The 14346-nt window shown below is 34.8% G+C and overlaps 2 protein-coding genes across 2 annotated transcripts; both read left to right on the forward strand.

Annotated features, from left to right (window-relative positions):
* The first annotated feature begins 76 nt into the window (after positions 1–76).
* On the forward strand, positions 77–1725 carry LOC120326019 (Na(+)/H(+) exchange regulatory cofactor NHE-RF3-like). The gene is made up of 3 exons (XM_039392225.2): positions 77–234; positions 617–813; positions 1289–1725. Exons 1-3 carry the CDS (start codon positions 136–138, stop codon positions 1404–1406), a joined length of 414 nt encoding a protein of 137 aa, XP_039248159.1. The 5' UTR covers positions 77–135; the 3' UTR covers positions 1407–1725.
* Positions 1591–5537, forward strand: LOC120326020 (Na(+)/H(+) exchange regulatory cofactor NHE-RF3-like; the record flags this gene model as incomplete). Its single annotated transcript, XM_039392226.2, has 6 exons — positions 1591–1823; positions 2146–2242; positions 2359–2544; positions 2859–2976; positions 3434–3505; positions 4648–5537. Coding segments are annotated over 6 exons (876 nt in total), but the record flags the coding sequence as incomplete, so codon positions are not given.
* Positions 5538–14346: the final 8809 nt, after the last annotated feature.

A 14346-nucleotide genomic window follows, 5' to 3' on the forward strand; every position in this document is an offset into this window, starting at 1 on the left:
GGGGATATCTCATATATGCTACAGCGTTGCGTTTAGTTTTTAAAAATAAATCTGACACAATACTAAATTTTTTTATTTCATATTTTTACATAAAAAATAATAACAATGTAAACGTCGATAAAGGCAGTTAAAAATATGAGTAGCCCGAGTGGAGCACGGAAGTGTCATGTACAGAAGATAGAGTCGGAAGAGTTCCAATTTTACTTAATAGAAGATAAATCAAGGGGTGGTCAGGTATGAATATGTTATCGATGTTTCCACACAAACTTACGCGGAGTATTTCTTTGGGGCTAAACGTAGTGTAACCGTGATTGACATTATACATTTTCGTCTTCCAATATTTGAATGTTCTGGAATTCACAAGTTATCAAGAATGGTGTATGTTTATGCTACTCATACACATGTTATGCTACTACATTTTGCTCATTGTAAGTAAACTCTAACTTTATGCATTTATGAAAATAATCGATATGCCGTAATTACACGAAAAGAGAAACCTTATTGAATCTACTTGATTCATTCTGTCATAGAAATACCTCACAAATCATACCCGCACCCACAAGATATTTTTCGATAAACACTCTTTCAGAAATTTGTTTCCAAATTTGTTTTTTAGGTTATCACTTCTGTGACCAAAGACGGTCCTGCTTATCGAGGTGGGCTGAAAAACGGAGATAGAATCATTTCTATCAATGGAAAAAATGTTCAATCAAAATCCCACAATAAAATCGTTTCAATAATTAGAAAATGTGAACCAACTAACGAGATCACATTCTCGCTTATTGATAGTGAAAAAGATCCTAATACTCCAAAGTGAGTTTTATTTTATATCGAGACTTTGTATATACCGTAAAGTGACTGATATGGAAAGCTTTTGTTATATCTACCATCGAATGCTTTTTATATATCGTTGATAGTTTTTTTTATGCAAAATCCAAAGCAAGTTGGATTATTTAGATTTGTGGCGTGACCTACCGTATATGATGAATTACCGAAAAATATAAATATCGAACGATAGCAAGCAATAAAATGTTCCTAATAATACTTACTGCATGAAGTAATTTCTCAGAATGTTGTCAACAAATTGTGCAGTATAGAAGCTGACCTATTGCATGTAATGTGTACCAATCAAGGTACTTTAAAATACTTTTAAATCATTCGAGTCGGAGTGTTTACAATGCTATTTGACAACCAAACACTTTGCACGCATGTGCTTCAAACAAAAATTTGAGATAAAAAGCATAAAGATTGCCGAACTTTCAAATTTGCTTATTCTCTTTTTACCTAGGCCAAAACCACAAAAAACGTCGTCAAATTCCGTAGGTGATGCCCGACCAAGAATTTGTAGAATGAAGAAAAAGAACAACAGCTTTGGGTTTTTTCTTGGAAGATTCTGCTCCCTGTAATCCTAATATTGATCGCTTCCAAATGTGAACCCTATACCACCGATCATGGCATATAGTCATACTTTAGTCAAATAATGAAAAAAGTTTCGAGTGAAATTACTAGAACATGGACGACTCGTTGGCAGTTGGCAAGATCAAATCATTAGTTTTATTTGTTGGTGACAAAACCAAATAATTAAATTTCGTTACTTTATATACATATATATTGTGTTTAAAAGGTCATTCCATCAGGCATGTAACAAAAGGAGGTGCTGCAGATCAAGCAAGTTTAAGAGCTGGTGATCGACTAATTGCTGTTGGAAAAACCAATGTGGAAAAAGAAAAGCATGCTCAAGTCGTATATTTAATCAAACAAGCAGGACGGGAAGTGACATTGCTTGTTATTGATGAGGAAGGTTACAAAGAATTGAAAGCAAAGTATTTTTTTTTCTTCATATTTTGGATGCGCTTAAAACTCGGAAAACCTCTTTAAACAAGGTTCTGAAATAATAAATTTGCTATACAGCAAAATGTTTCTAGCGCATATCGGTATCGGTTCTTTATAAAGTACGATTACTTTTCAGTACTCACTCGTTTTAATTGTTTTGTTGTTTAAAGTACGTGACTTGAAATTGATGAAATCAGGCCAGTAAATAAAATTTCAATTTAAAATTTATTGAATAAGAAGAATTCTATTTCTATTCGTTCAAATTTTGATATGCCATATTATTTCCTATATTTGAATAATTTCTTTGTTCAGAAAAGTCCCTATTACTGAAAATTTGGCAAAAAGTGGATCGGTTAAACCAAAACAATCAACAATAGAACCATCGGCATCAAAGACAAAGCAATCTGAGGTAAAAGTCTTTCTATTGGAGTGTAATAATGCCTCCCAACAACAGACATTGAGTGTGAAAAGCATTTGGTGTGAAATCTGTTTTGTATTGCAAAGTTTTGCTATTTCTGCTTACAGATGAAACCAAGGTTGTGTCACGTTGTTCGCCGAGATGGTGGATTTGGGTTTTTCTTGAAAGATGACAAAGGTCACTATTTGATCAATCTGGAGAAAAATGGACCTGCATTCCGCGCTGGTGCTTTGAATAATGACCGTATTGTAGAAGTCAACGGAGTCAACGTTGAAAACGAACCCCACAGTGTGGTAAGATCGGTTCACTCATCTCATACTAAATGGGTATCCCGCGTATATAGGCCCATTCTATTTTTAAAACCTTTCACAAATATGACTTCGTCGCATTTTATCTACCATTGTTCATTTAGATCTGAACTAATTCAAACTAGATATACATCGCTAAATGACTGGTGGTTGACCAAATCCGTAGCGTGGCCAAATGCATAAAATATGCTTTATATGCTCATATACTTTAGTTGTACCAAACTAAGTGAATCTTCTCGGCTTGTTGAAAATCCAAGATTATTAAAATATTCCATATTTCTTAATTGCAATCAATTTAGGTCGTCAAAATGATACATCCAAGCAATGAAGTTACATTTCTCGTGGTCGGAAAGTTAGAAGACAAATATTTTCGTGATAATGGGATCGCAATTACTTCTGATCTTTTGAATACACCAGGTAAAATTTCTGGATTTGAAAGCTTTGACCGGTTACCCATGCATCTTCCTATGGAAATGTGAAATCAAGTCGGAGTTTAGTTGTAATCGATAACTGAACTCACAAATACCAAAAATTCTGATTAGCAGTAGTGATAAAGGGTATGGAAAAACCGAGCATCGATTCTTTACAGCATAATTTCATGGAAGCATACGACAACTGCGATCTTGCCTAGCCAAGCTTTAATCAATTGCGAATTGTAAAAACAAAATTTAAATTTTTAGCTTCACAACATTCCATTTTTCAGTGCCAACATTACTTTTATTGTTATTTCATTTAATCAAAACTAGCTTTATTGAAATAGTTTAAGGACGGTTCAATGATAAACAATAATTGAGGAAGGTAGAGGACCAGCAACTTTGAAATGTTTGGGATTGTTGTAATGTATATAGGCCTACTGATTAAAATTTGTTTTCAGATGAAAATCAGAAACATATGCCAACTGATCAAGAAGAAAGTCAGTCACAGTCACGCACAGTTGAATTTCAAGGTAAATATTTAAATGTTATATATACATTCCTAATCTCACGTAAATTATTTTGACAAAATGTGTTGATTATTGGTGGCCCAAAAATTTAAATTAAATAAGCAGTGTCACACCCAGCCCGGCAGCCCCATACTAATATTTGATGTCTAGATGTAATTGCACCTTAACAAAAGCCTAAAGTTTTTCTGATAAAATATAATTTAAAACCTCAAATTGGCAAAAATTGGTGAAAATATTCAAAAATTTGATTCGATTCTGTAATCCAAGAATATGAATTAAATTTTGTGTTTTTGTATTATCGATTGTTGTTGTAGACGCCAAATTTGAAGTGACTGTTTGGTGCACACATTAGGCTATTATTCTTAAAAGTTCGATCTGATAAAGTAAGCTATTCTGTCAATTCAATTCAAACATACGTGCACAAGTTATGGATGGTCTGTTATTATCGTGTACGACGAATGTAAGTCAAAAATGTACGATATGCGCCAGAAAAGCACATGTGTACTTTGAAAAGTAAGGGCGAACGCATGTCAGTGTGCACAGTATTCTAAAGAAAAAAAATCAACAATATTTAAAACACTTAAGGAGCCGGTATGAAACGTGTCAACAATTGAAATTGATACTTTATCAAAGCCATGTAAATTAGAACAAACTCCGCTAAATACACACAGGGTAAGCTAATAAAATAACATCAAGAATACTCTCTAAATATAAAAATAATAAACCCAAATACGTACTTGTAACTACAGCTTCCAAAACAATCGATAGTTGATTGGAAAACAGTTCAGTAAATTAATATTATAAGTTCTAAGTACATCAAAGAGACAATTAAAACCTCGAACTGCAACTGAGAAGGTCGAAGCTTCACGTTCTGCAAAAAGTGTTCTAAAGCATTATGAAATCACAATCGTAAAAATCGTGGGCGGAACCATTTTAGGGTGTTGAAATTTGTGAAGGGATGGAACGCCAGCGCCTCCAGTGGCAAGCAGCAAAAAGTGAAATAGGCGGTTTTCAATTTTTTCGACTTCCAGCTGATAGCTACCGAAATTTTGCTGTGGTATCTGACCGAACGTTCGCGAAAGTTTAATTTCCTAATGTTGAAGTTTACGTTTGAGCAATTAAATATGAATATTTTATATATTTAGAGACTACAACAGAAGGAAAACCTACATGTGTTATATGCTTGACCAACGCAGTCAATGTATATTTTCGGCCCTGTGGGCATGTATGCTGTTGCCGGGATTGCCACGGTCAATTGACAACTTGTCCGATGTGCAGAAAGCCAATTGTTGAAAAATTATTTGCCTTTTTATAAATAAAATTCTTGTTTCTATATTCTAAATATATTAACATATATGCAAGTTTCTTTTGTATAGATATTCTTATGTATATATCATATACTTTTAATTCTGCTACGTTGTGTACTAATATTATATCTGGCTACTTCTAATAGCACTGACAGACTGATTTACGATTCAGTATGTTGTATTGCAGAAACTTGTATTCATTATTCAAAACATTACACACAGATTATATTGGATACAGAAGCACAGACGACGCTAGCTGAACTGTCAACTGTAGGATGACTTTTGACCCTAAGTGATAGTTGCCATACATTATTCTTCCAGTAGAAACATATACACTTGCACTGAAATAAAAAGAACACAAAACAACGAAACTTGCATGCACAATGCTATTAAAGATTAAGCCTATTTGGAGGATGTATAATCCGACCACTCCTAGTAACATAGTATCTGTCATCTCTCTGATTGTTTCGGAATGTAGCATTGTGGTTATCTGTTGCTCTGTGCCTATTATTAGGAGGTGGGCTGTGGGTACGTCCATTATCAGAATCAACATGGGGATCATAATCTAAATCATAATGATGAGCATTTTTATTGGCAATGTTTGTAGTTTGTCAAAGATGCTTTCTATTTCTTCTGTATTTTCTTTCATTTGATTGAACAATATAGGATCTTGGGTTTTGATGATGATCAATTATAACAGCAGGTTTCCATTGTTTATAACCAGGTAATGATGACATCCTGACATCATCTTTCTTTGTCAGTTCATCATGCTCTATCATACTTGATTTGTCATAATCGTATTTTTGTTTAGCTTTCTGTACTTTCGTCGTACTTCATTTCGATCAAAAAATGATGGAGCGAGCAAAGCAGTAGCTATGGACAATGTATTTCTTGTGTGTCTACCCATCAGAAGTTGTGCAGGTGATAAACCAATTCCTTCCAGTGGAGTTGTTCTATAGTCAAGTAATGCAAGATGCTTGTCTTCACATTTTTTCCACAGATTTTTGACAGTTTGAATACATCGCTCTGCTTCTCCATTACTACTTTGAAAGTAAGGACTTGACATTTTATGCTCAATACCATATGCTTTACAAGATTTTCTGAATTCATCAGAATTATACTGACTTCCAGTATCAGAACGTATTAAGATTGGTATCCCAAGTCTGCAAAATTGAGACCTCGGAGCATTTATCACAGATTTACTTGAAATATCACGAAGCTCGTCAACTTCAATGAATTTAGAATAATAATCAACTGTTATTACGTAATTCCTTTCTTGAAATTCAAAAAAATCAGTTCCAATTTCTTGATATGGCAATGTAGACGGAATTGATGGATTAAGTGGTTCTTTAGAAAGTGCTTTCTGATAAGTTGCACATTTTGAAATTTTTTTTACTAACTGCTCTACATCAGAGTTCATTGATGGCCAAAAGAACACCTCACGAGCTCTTTGTTTACATTTAACAATGCCCAAGTGTGACGACTCATGAACAAGTTTGAGAACATATTGCTGCATACTGGGGGAATGACAATTCTCATACCTTTGTAGATAATGCCATCTAAAACAGCAAGTTCACTGCGAGAATCCCAGAATGGACGAAGTGAAACACCCAATTATTTTCTCGTGTCTTGTCATCCAGTTTGTATGATCAATTGCAGAAAGCTGAGTTCCTCTTTTGTCAACTTTTGTAGTTCCAAATACTTTTCTTTGGATACAGAAATAAAATCCGTCATGTTTATATAATCCAATCCACAAATTTCTGAGGACTTATCCGTTAAGTAGGCTCTAGTCTAGACAAAGTATCCGGTAAAATCATGTCTACGCCTCTTCGATACTTTATTTCCAGATCATACCATTGCAAATTCATGAACATTTTCTGTAACCTCATTGGTATTGACAACCAAGGTTTCTTAGCAATCATTTTGAGAGGTTTATGATCATTGTATACTGTGACTCGTTTTCCAAAAATATAGCAATGAAATTTCTTACAAGCATGGACAATTGACAATAGCTCTTTTTCTATCTGAGCATATCGCTTTTCAGTATCAGTCATTGCTCTTGAAGAGTAAGCAATAATTGGTCGTCCATCTTGCAACAGAACAGCACTTAGGCCATTTTGACTAGCATCACAATGAATTTCAACTGGTTTTGTGACGTCATAGTATTTCAGAACGAGCGGTTTACAAAAAAGTTCTTTCAATCTACCGAATGCCTCTTTTTGTGCAGATTGCCAACTAAATTCAGCCTTCTAATTTAACAGTTCCCTGAGTGGTGCATCAACTTCACTAAATTTCGGTATGAATTTTGACAAATAGTGCAGAACGTCAGCCTAGTCTTTTGGTTCTGGCATGTTGCGTACAGCTTGAACTTTTGCAGGATCCGCTTTCAAACCTTCAGAAGTTAATAAATGACCAATGTATGGTACTTCATTTTTACGAATCAAGCATTTTTTGAAAATCAGACTTAAATTATAGCTTGTTGCTTTTCGTATAACTTTTTTTAAGATCTCATCATGATGTTTAATATCCCGTCCAGTGACTAGAATATCGTCCATTATAGCAACAGCTCTAGAAATGTCTTCTAACATTCTGTCCATAATTCGTTGATAAATTTCTGGACTACAGACTAAACCATATGGAAGACGTAACCAACGATATCTCCCAGCAATAGTATTGAATGTGGTTAAAAATGAAGATGCTTCATCCAGCTTAATTTGCATGAATCCGTTCTTTGCATCTAGTACAGAAAATACTTTAGCATCTGGTATATCAGAAACTACTTCTTCGATTGTTTTCATAGGATGATGCTCTCTTTTTATTACTTTATTGAGATCGGATGGATCAATACAAATTCGCAATTTATCTTTTCGAACAGACACCACCATTGAACTAACCCATTATGTTGGCTGTTCAACCTTAGTAATGTGGCCATTTCTTTCCATTCCATTGAGTTTTTCAATTATCTTTGTTTTCAAAGCAACTGGTTGTCTTCTGACTGCATGTATAACACCTTTAGCATTCGGAACAAGTTTGATAGTGTACTCTCCCGGCAGTGTACCACTAGTATTTGACATTTCAAAAAAGAGCTCTGAGTGTTTCATTTGTCAAATCAGATGTTATATCCAATGGCTGTAGTCTTGAGATCAAGTTCAGTTCTTCAGCAAGATCTCCTGATATAACATTATCTTGTTTAAACTTCACAATTTCAAATGTAGCTTTAACATTTTTGTTGTTGTGGTTGATATTGAAATCAGCTGATGCTACTGGTTTAAAACAGTGATTGCTATAACTTCGCAGCAATTTTGTAGACTTTTTCTGTATGCCTTTATCTGACATATTTTTGTATCTTCATCTGACATATTATTGTAATCTGACAGAGTTATTGTGTTACAACCAGCTCCGGTATCAATTCTAAAATTCAGTGGACTTTTGTTTAAAAACAGTGTTACATACCATTTTCCATGGCTATGCTTTTTGTAATTCAATGCATGTAAGTCAAGAACTTGTGGTTCAGATTCCATTGAATTCATTGATGACATTTCAGAATAATTTTCAGATGTTGTTTCAGATTCTGTTTTGACAGAATTTATTTTCGTACGTCGACGACAGACTGCTTTCCAGTGATTAGGTTTTTTTTACAGTAAGAACATTGTGACCCAACTGCAGGACAATTACCTTTATAACGACTGTGTGAAATATCAACTCCACAGCGAGAACATATCTTATCAATCTTGTCATATTTGCGGTCACATGATGCATTCTTTGCTTTTCGTTTCTTGTCCGAATAACTGAAATTTGATTAACGATAAGGATTTTGTACAATTCTGGAGACTGAAAAATCCTCTTCATCTCGTACTATACGTATTTGCTTTTGTGCAAGTTCATAGTGCTGACCAATTTCCAAAGCTTTAGCTAGTGTAAGATCTTCTCCTTTATCTAAAAGTCTTTCTTGCAGTTTTTTCTCATGTACACCATCGATAATACAGTCAATTAGAATATCATCTGAATCAGCATATTCACAATCCATTAGAATGATTTTCAAATCTTTAACAAAGTTGTCAAACGATTCTGATAAGCCCTGTTTACGTCGCATCAATTTATGTCGATTAATTATTTTATTTTTTCTGGGTCTCACATATTTCTCAAATTTGGCCAAAACAGCAAAAGGATCTTTTTTCTCTTCTTCTTCCCAAGTTAGAGTTTTGTAGATTTCTCTTCCTTCATGCCCTATCCATGTTCCAAGTCATCCGGCTTTCTCAGCTGCAGGCAATTTGGCTAACGGTCCAACAAAAGTAAACTAAACATGGGTTTTGAATCTGCAAAATTCTTGGTACAGATCATGACTATTCCAGTCAATCATTGGATGATCAAAGGTATTTGACATTGACATCTCGGATTCAGTTGCAGATAAACAGATTTGAGATTAATTCAGACAAAATTTTTGGACACGAAATGTACATATGGATCGTTTTGGTATTACGTTGTTGTTGTTATGAGAATTCTTTTCCCCCTCTTGTTGAAAAATTTCTTATAAATTACTGGACCAATTGCTTTGAAATGGTCTGTGATTAAAGATCGTATGGTTTTCTAGAAAGGTATTAGGGTACTTTTACTTATTTCAAAAATTTGTGTGGGTTCTGAGGGAATCGTTTATTGTGTGTGATGACGTCATCAAAATAAAAAATATCGCACCTTGTGTTCGCGGTATGGTGTTTAGACAAAGTCGGGAAGACTGCCGTACCAGTAGTTTACTGTGACAGATTGTATACCGTACTATTTCGTTTCGACCTTCATGACCATATTTTTGAGCATCGCCTTCTTGTTTCACAAAATATTGAATTCAACACACGTTAGTTTCTTCTGTTAGTTTAATTTTGCCTGGAATATTTGATTTGTGATCCTGGAATATCCTTGTTTCATCTTAAGCCTCCAAAGCTTCTACAGGGCACTAACAAATTCAATTAAAAACCAGTGCACAGTACTAAATCAGTTAAATGAATACTTGGTCTGAAAATAGTGCTTTTCTTGTGAGCGAAAATTGCAATTTCGGCCTCACAACCCTACTTTATAAGCGGCGATTGGCATATTTAGTCCCAGTGATTTCCCTACACCCCAATAGGGGATGAACACTATAGGGGATGAACACCCCCTCTAAAATTTCAAACACCCCCCCCCCCCCCCCTAATTTTGAGGTGAGATTCCACACTTTAATTCCTAACTCTAGTATAATTGTATTCAAATATAACGCCTATGGCATATTCATCAGTGTAGATGAGGGGTTCCAAACCGCAGTCTGCGGGCCAATTACGGCTCGCGTGACGATTTAAAATGGCCCGCCGAAGTTGAGTGAAATAGTTTAACCCTTCATGTGGTACCTTTTGAGTTTTAGATACCGTCTATTGTTACATCATTATCACAGTTTAAGGACGTTTATTTCGTAACAATTGAATTATATCGGTATCTTATGTATACGTATGGGTATTAGGATTACACACTGCAGTATTTTAGATATCAGCCATATATTAGGAAGGCTTAATAATGTCACAAAACGAAAACTAGGCACCGAAAACAGACGTTTTTTAGATGAATGACAGCGTTTTCATTTTTTTATTGAAAAGAATCAAATTTCAGCGATTTGTCTTCTTACCAACAAAATATTTCAGTTCTGAAGGAATACAACATTATGCGCCATTATGATCAGTTGACGCGCGTATTTCAAAATTTAATTCATTGCATAATTCATACAAAGTTCAAACAAACATGTTAAAAAAAATGTGAAATGTGTAACAAAACAAGCCATAAGTAGCCATTCATACAATGCCAGATGAGCTAGTAACTTCATTAGTCACTATCAGTTGCAAATTACTTGTTGAAACCTAGTAGTATATAGTTACGGTTGAAAGCCTTGCTTCCCGGGAGTTCTATCAGCTAAATATTATAATTATTGATTTCATTACATAACAAACTGCGATGCTAGGTGTATCTAAAATCAAGCTTAGAGCCTATTTTGGTGCCTATTTCTCAAAATTTTCTCAGCCGTGCCGTCCCGCATTTTTCCTCGCTGCCCTTTTCTGGCCCTACAATTTTATTCTGCTGTGGATTTTGGCTCGCCATCAATCAACTTGGGGGGCCCCTCTTGTACATCGTTTCTTAAATACATACCATTTTTTTAAGAATACAAATAGCCTAGCAAATTATTTACCACCCCCTAAATTTTGAAACATCCCCCCTAAATGGAAAAGCTGGGGAACATACTGTTTAGTCCCATTGTCTGCTGATCTTTTTCATTCCGCCCGCGTTCAAATTGAGCACCTGTTTTTAACAAAATATTTCGATTAAGCTATGTTAATGAAGAATACGCGAATAGTAAAATAAACAATGAACAAAAACACTCGTATGGAAATGAGATTAATATGATATGAATGATACAATACCGCGGTCTACAAGCGCTGCTTTAATCTACAACGCTGTTCTCGACATTCATTTCGAAGAATCTAGGATATATAGTAAATAAGACAGAATAACGAGCTCATTGAAGTACTTGGGAGGACGAGGTGTCACTAGTAACGAGTCTCGCACACGCCACTTCTCTTCCGAGCATTTACCTTGAGTGGTAATTGACATATTTTGAAACGGCGAACTTAGGCTTTCAACAGCAGGAAAGATTTAATTTGATGTTTTCATTGAAGGATTTTAAGACAGTAGAGAATTTGTAGTAATTGTAATGTCGCACAAACAAAAGGGTATTATTCGTGTGAGCTACTTGAGTATGTACTTTATTATCAACATTTGAGCTTTGTGGAGAAAATGGCAGTAATGGATGGCTTGTAAAATATAGAATGATTTTGTCAGTGAGAGTAAAGCTGTGCAATTGATAATTCCATATATATAGCTTGCACCAGACATCATCTGTTTCAGTCTATTTGTACAAAATCACGCTACAGGGACAATAAAAAATGACTTATAGCTGTAAAGACTGGAAGTATAAGTACAAGAAACTGTAAGGAATATATTCTAGTTTTGTCTAGGAGTCTTTTAGCCCTTGTCGGGTTAGTGCTCACGCATGGATTGTATGTAGCGCATGAACAATGCTCCCTTATGAAAAATACAGCGCTGTAGGAAGACTTTGTCAAATTTTCTGAGGAACATTTATAAATTTTTTCAAATAGCATGCGTTGACAAAATTGAACTGTTTGGTGCAACGTTTCCGAACCGTGAGAAATACTTCCCCCGAGAGGAATTTGGCCATTTTTGGGGAGGAATTTAATTGTATTCGTTCTATAGTAACACTATTATACTTATCCATGAACACATACTAAACTACTCAAACTGTATAAAAGCGAGAGTGCGATTTGCGCATAACACTGGCTAAAAATTCAATAAATATTGAACAAATAAAGTAGTTTTATGCATAGTGAGGGGAGAATAAAGAGTTACAAAAAGGGCGAAGATTCGAATTTAACAATAAAGGTCGGATACCACTGGTTCAGTGCAACTGTCTTCTAAAGCAAACGTTAACTTAATATTAATAGTTCCCTTTTGTGATGCAATCAGGATGAAATTCCGGAGATATTTAAAAACCTCCTAGAAATCAGAATATAGTCTGTTTCCTTAGGGGCAAACATGGTTCGACCATATTTCTCATCATAGTATATTAGCAGCATTGTTTTGATTTTAGTGCTTCAACAAGTGCCCAGCAACAAGGGTGAATGCCACTTGACATAAAAATTCTTTCGAGTCACAAAGAAATATAACCAGACATAGTCTTCCCTACAAGGGCCCTAGATAATGGGCTTCTAAAAATACATATCATGTACTGGAATAGCTGACATGTTTTGCTCAGTAAAACGTACTCTCGCATTTAAATTGGAAGCCTCGCAGTTTTAGAACAGTTTATTTAATGGTGCGAACGGCGTTTACAATGTGTCATACTTTGGTATTCTCCGGCTAGGCATTTTGTTAAGCGAATACAACAATAGAGAAGATTATAGAATAATAAATAATGGTTTGAAGTCGAAATGTAAGCCATATACGTTGAAGGGCAGCAAATAGGCGTTAGAAAAGTTGAAGCAAAGCCAAATTAAATTACACCCGAAGCAGTGGCAGACGTGAGCAAAGTTTATTGAGGCCCTTTATCTATAACTAGGACTTTATATAGGCCAAGATCGGATAATAAGTAGGCAGTTTTAAGCATTAATCAAGGATGGATTACATAATTACTATATATTTTCTAGAAAAATTGATAAATTTTAAGTTGTCTTTGGAGTTTATAACGCGCATAGGGGAATAGTGCTGTAATCGGTTTCGTTTGAAATCAATGAAAAGTAATTAGGAATATCATCCTTTACGAAAGAACAATTAAAATCAACGTACTTTTTCATATGCTCGCGAATCAAAGTAGTCAAAAATGGTGTGGCGCTACCTGAATACCATTTGTGTCCAATGTAGGTGTATCATAAAACTGTGAATAATTGAATATAAGAGAATTATTGTACAGAAGCCAAATTTTCTTCAGTCAAAACATGTTTTCAACGTATGACTAGAAACTTCGATATGATATACGTTTTGTCTCAAGAATTTGTTTTATAGACATTATAGCATTTCATTTCTCCCAAAGTGCAATGACCATTCAAGAAATTTAGATTATTCATTCAGCCGCAAAAATGAGTCCCAATTCAGGTAATTTTGTCAGTACTGTATATGCCGAAGTGAAGGCAAAGATTACAAATCTACTGTGAGCTTTCATATGTCAAAAAGAAAAAAATACGTATTTGAGATGAACAAGCCACCATCCAAATTATATAATGGTGATAAATGAGTTCAAACAAACAATGTTATGCAGTGTGCGCTTCTCATACTCATATAACATACTGCATTTTTTGTTTATTCTCAAATATTTTACCGACGCTGCTTGAGTAAACAAACTCCCAGACCTTAGGATAGGGTTTTGGTTCTGAATACAGATAAGTTTGATTTTGCCAAACCAAAGGTCTGGCTTACAAAATCGTTTTCATCGACTAAATGTTTTGTCACTGAGATCATTTTATGTTGACTTTGTTCGTAAAGGCCTCTCTCTACGCTCGTGACAAACAAACGGCTCCTACTGATATATCGAATTATCAACTTTCATGCCATAGCACCAAAGGTTCATGCTTGTCGACTAAAATTGCCTTGCCTATTTTTCGGAAAATTTTTTTTTCTGATTCATTGTCTTACATTTTTACTCTTAAGCGATGGTGCGCGATTTTGCCAAGTTACATAATGAAATATCCCGTCGATATTTTATGCGTTTTATCCCAATTAGTCGAAGAATTTTTGTCAGGTAAGATATAAAGCAGACAACCATCGCTTTAACTAGTAAATGTTATGGAGTAAAATGTTTTTTTAGAAAGATGGAATATGGCACAGCATTGCTTTATGTATATAGCAAATATATATGACATGTTCGGAATTCGCGTAATAATCATGACTAAACTTCGATTGGAATTATACATCATCAAACAAATTGTGACGAAGGCAAATAAATCGAATACTCAA

This window comes from Styela clava, chromosome 4, assembly GCF_964204865.1.
Source record: "Styela clava chromosome 4, kaStyClav1.hap1.2, whole genome shotgun sequence".
In the NCBI taxonomy this organism is placed as follows: Eukaryota; Metazoa; Chordata; class Ascidiacea; order Stolidobranchia; family Styelidae; genus Styela; species Styela clava.

Coding starts and splice junctions, on each gene's coding strand:
- LOC120326019 (XM_039392225.2), top strand. CDS start 136: ATGAGTAGCCCGAGTGGAGCACGGAAGTGTCATGTACAGAAGATAGAG. Junction 235..616: donor ATAAATCAAGGGGTGGTCAG/GTATGAATATGT, acceptor TTTGTTTTTTAG/GTTATCACTTCTGTGACCAA. Junction 814..1,288: donor AAAGATCCTAATACTCCAAA/GTGAGTTTTATT, acceptor CTTTTTACCTAG/GCCAAAACCACAAAAAACGT.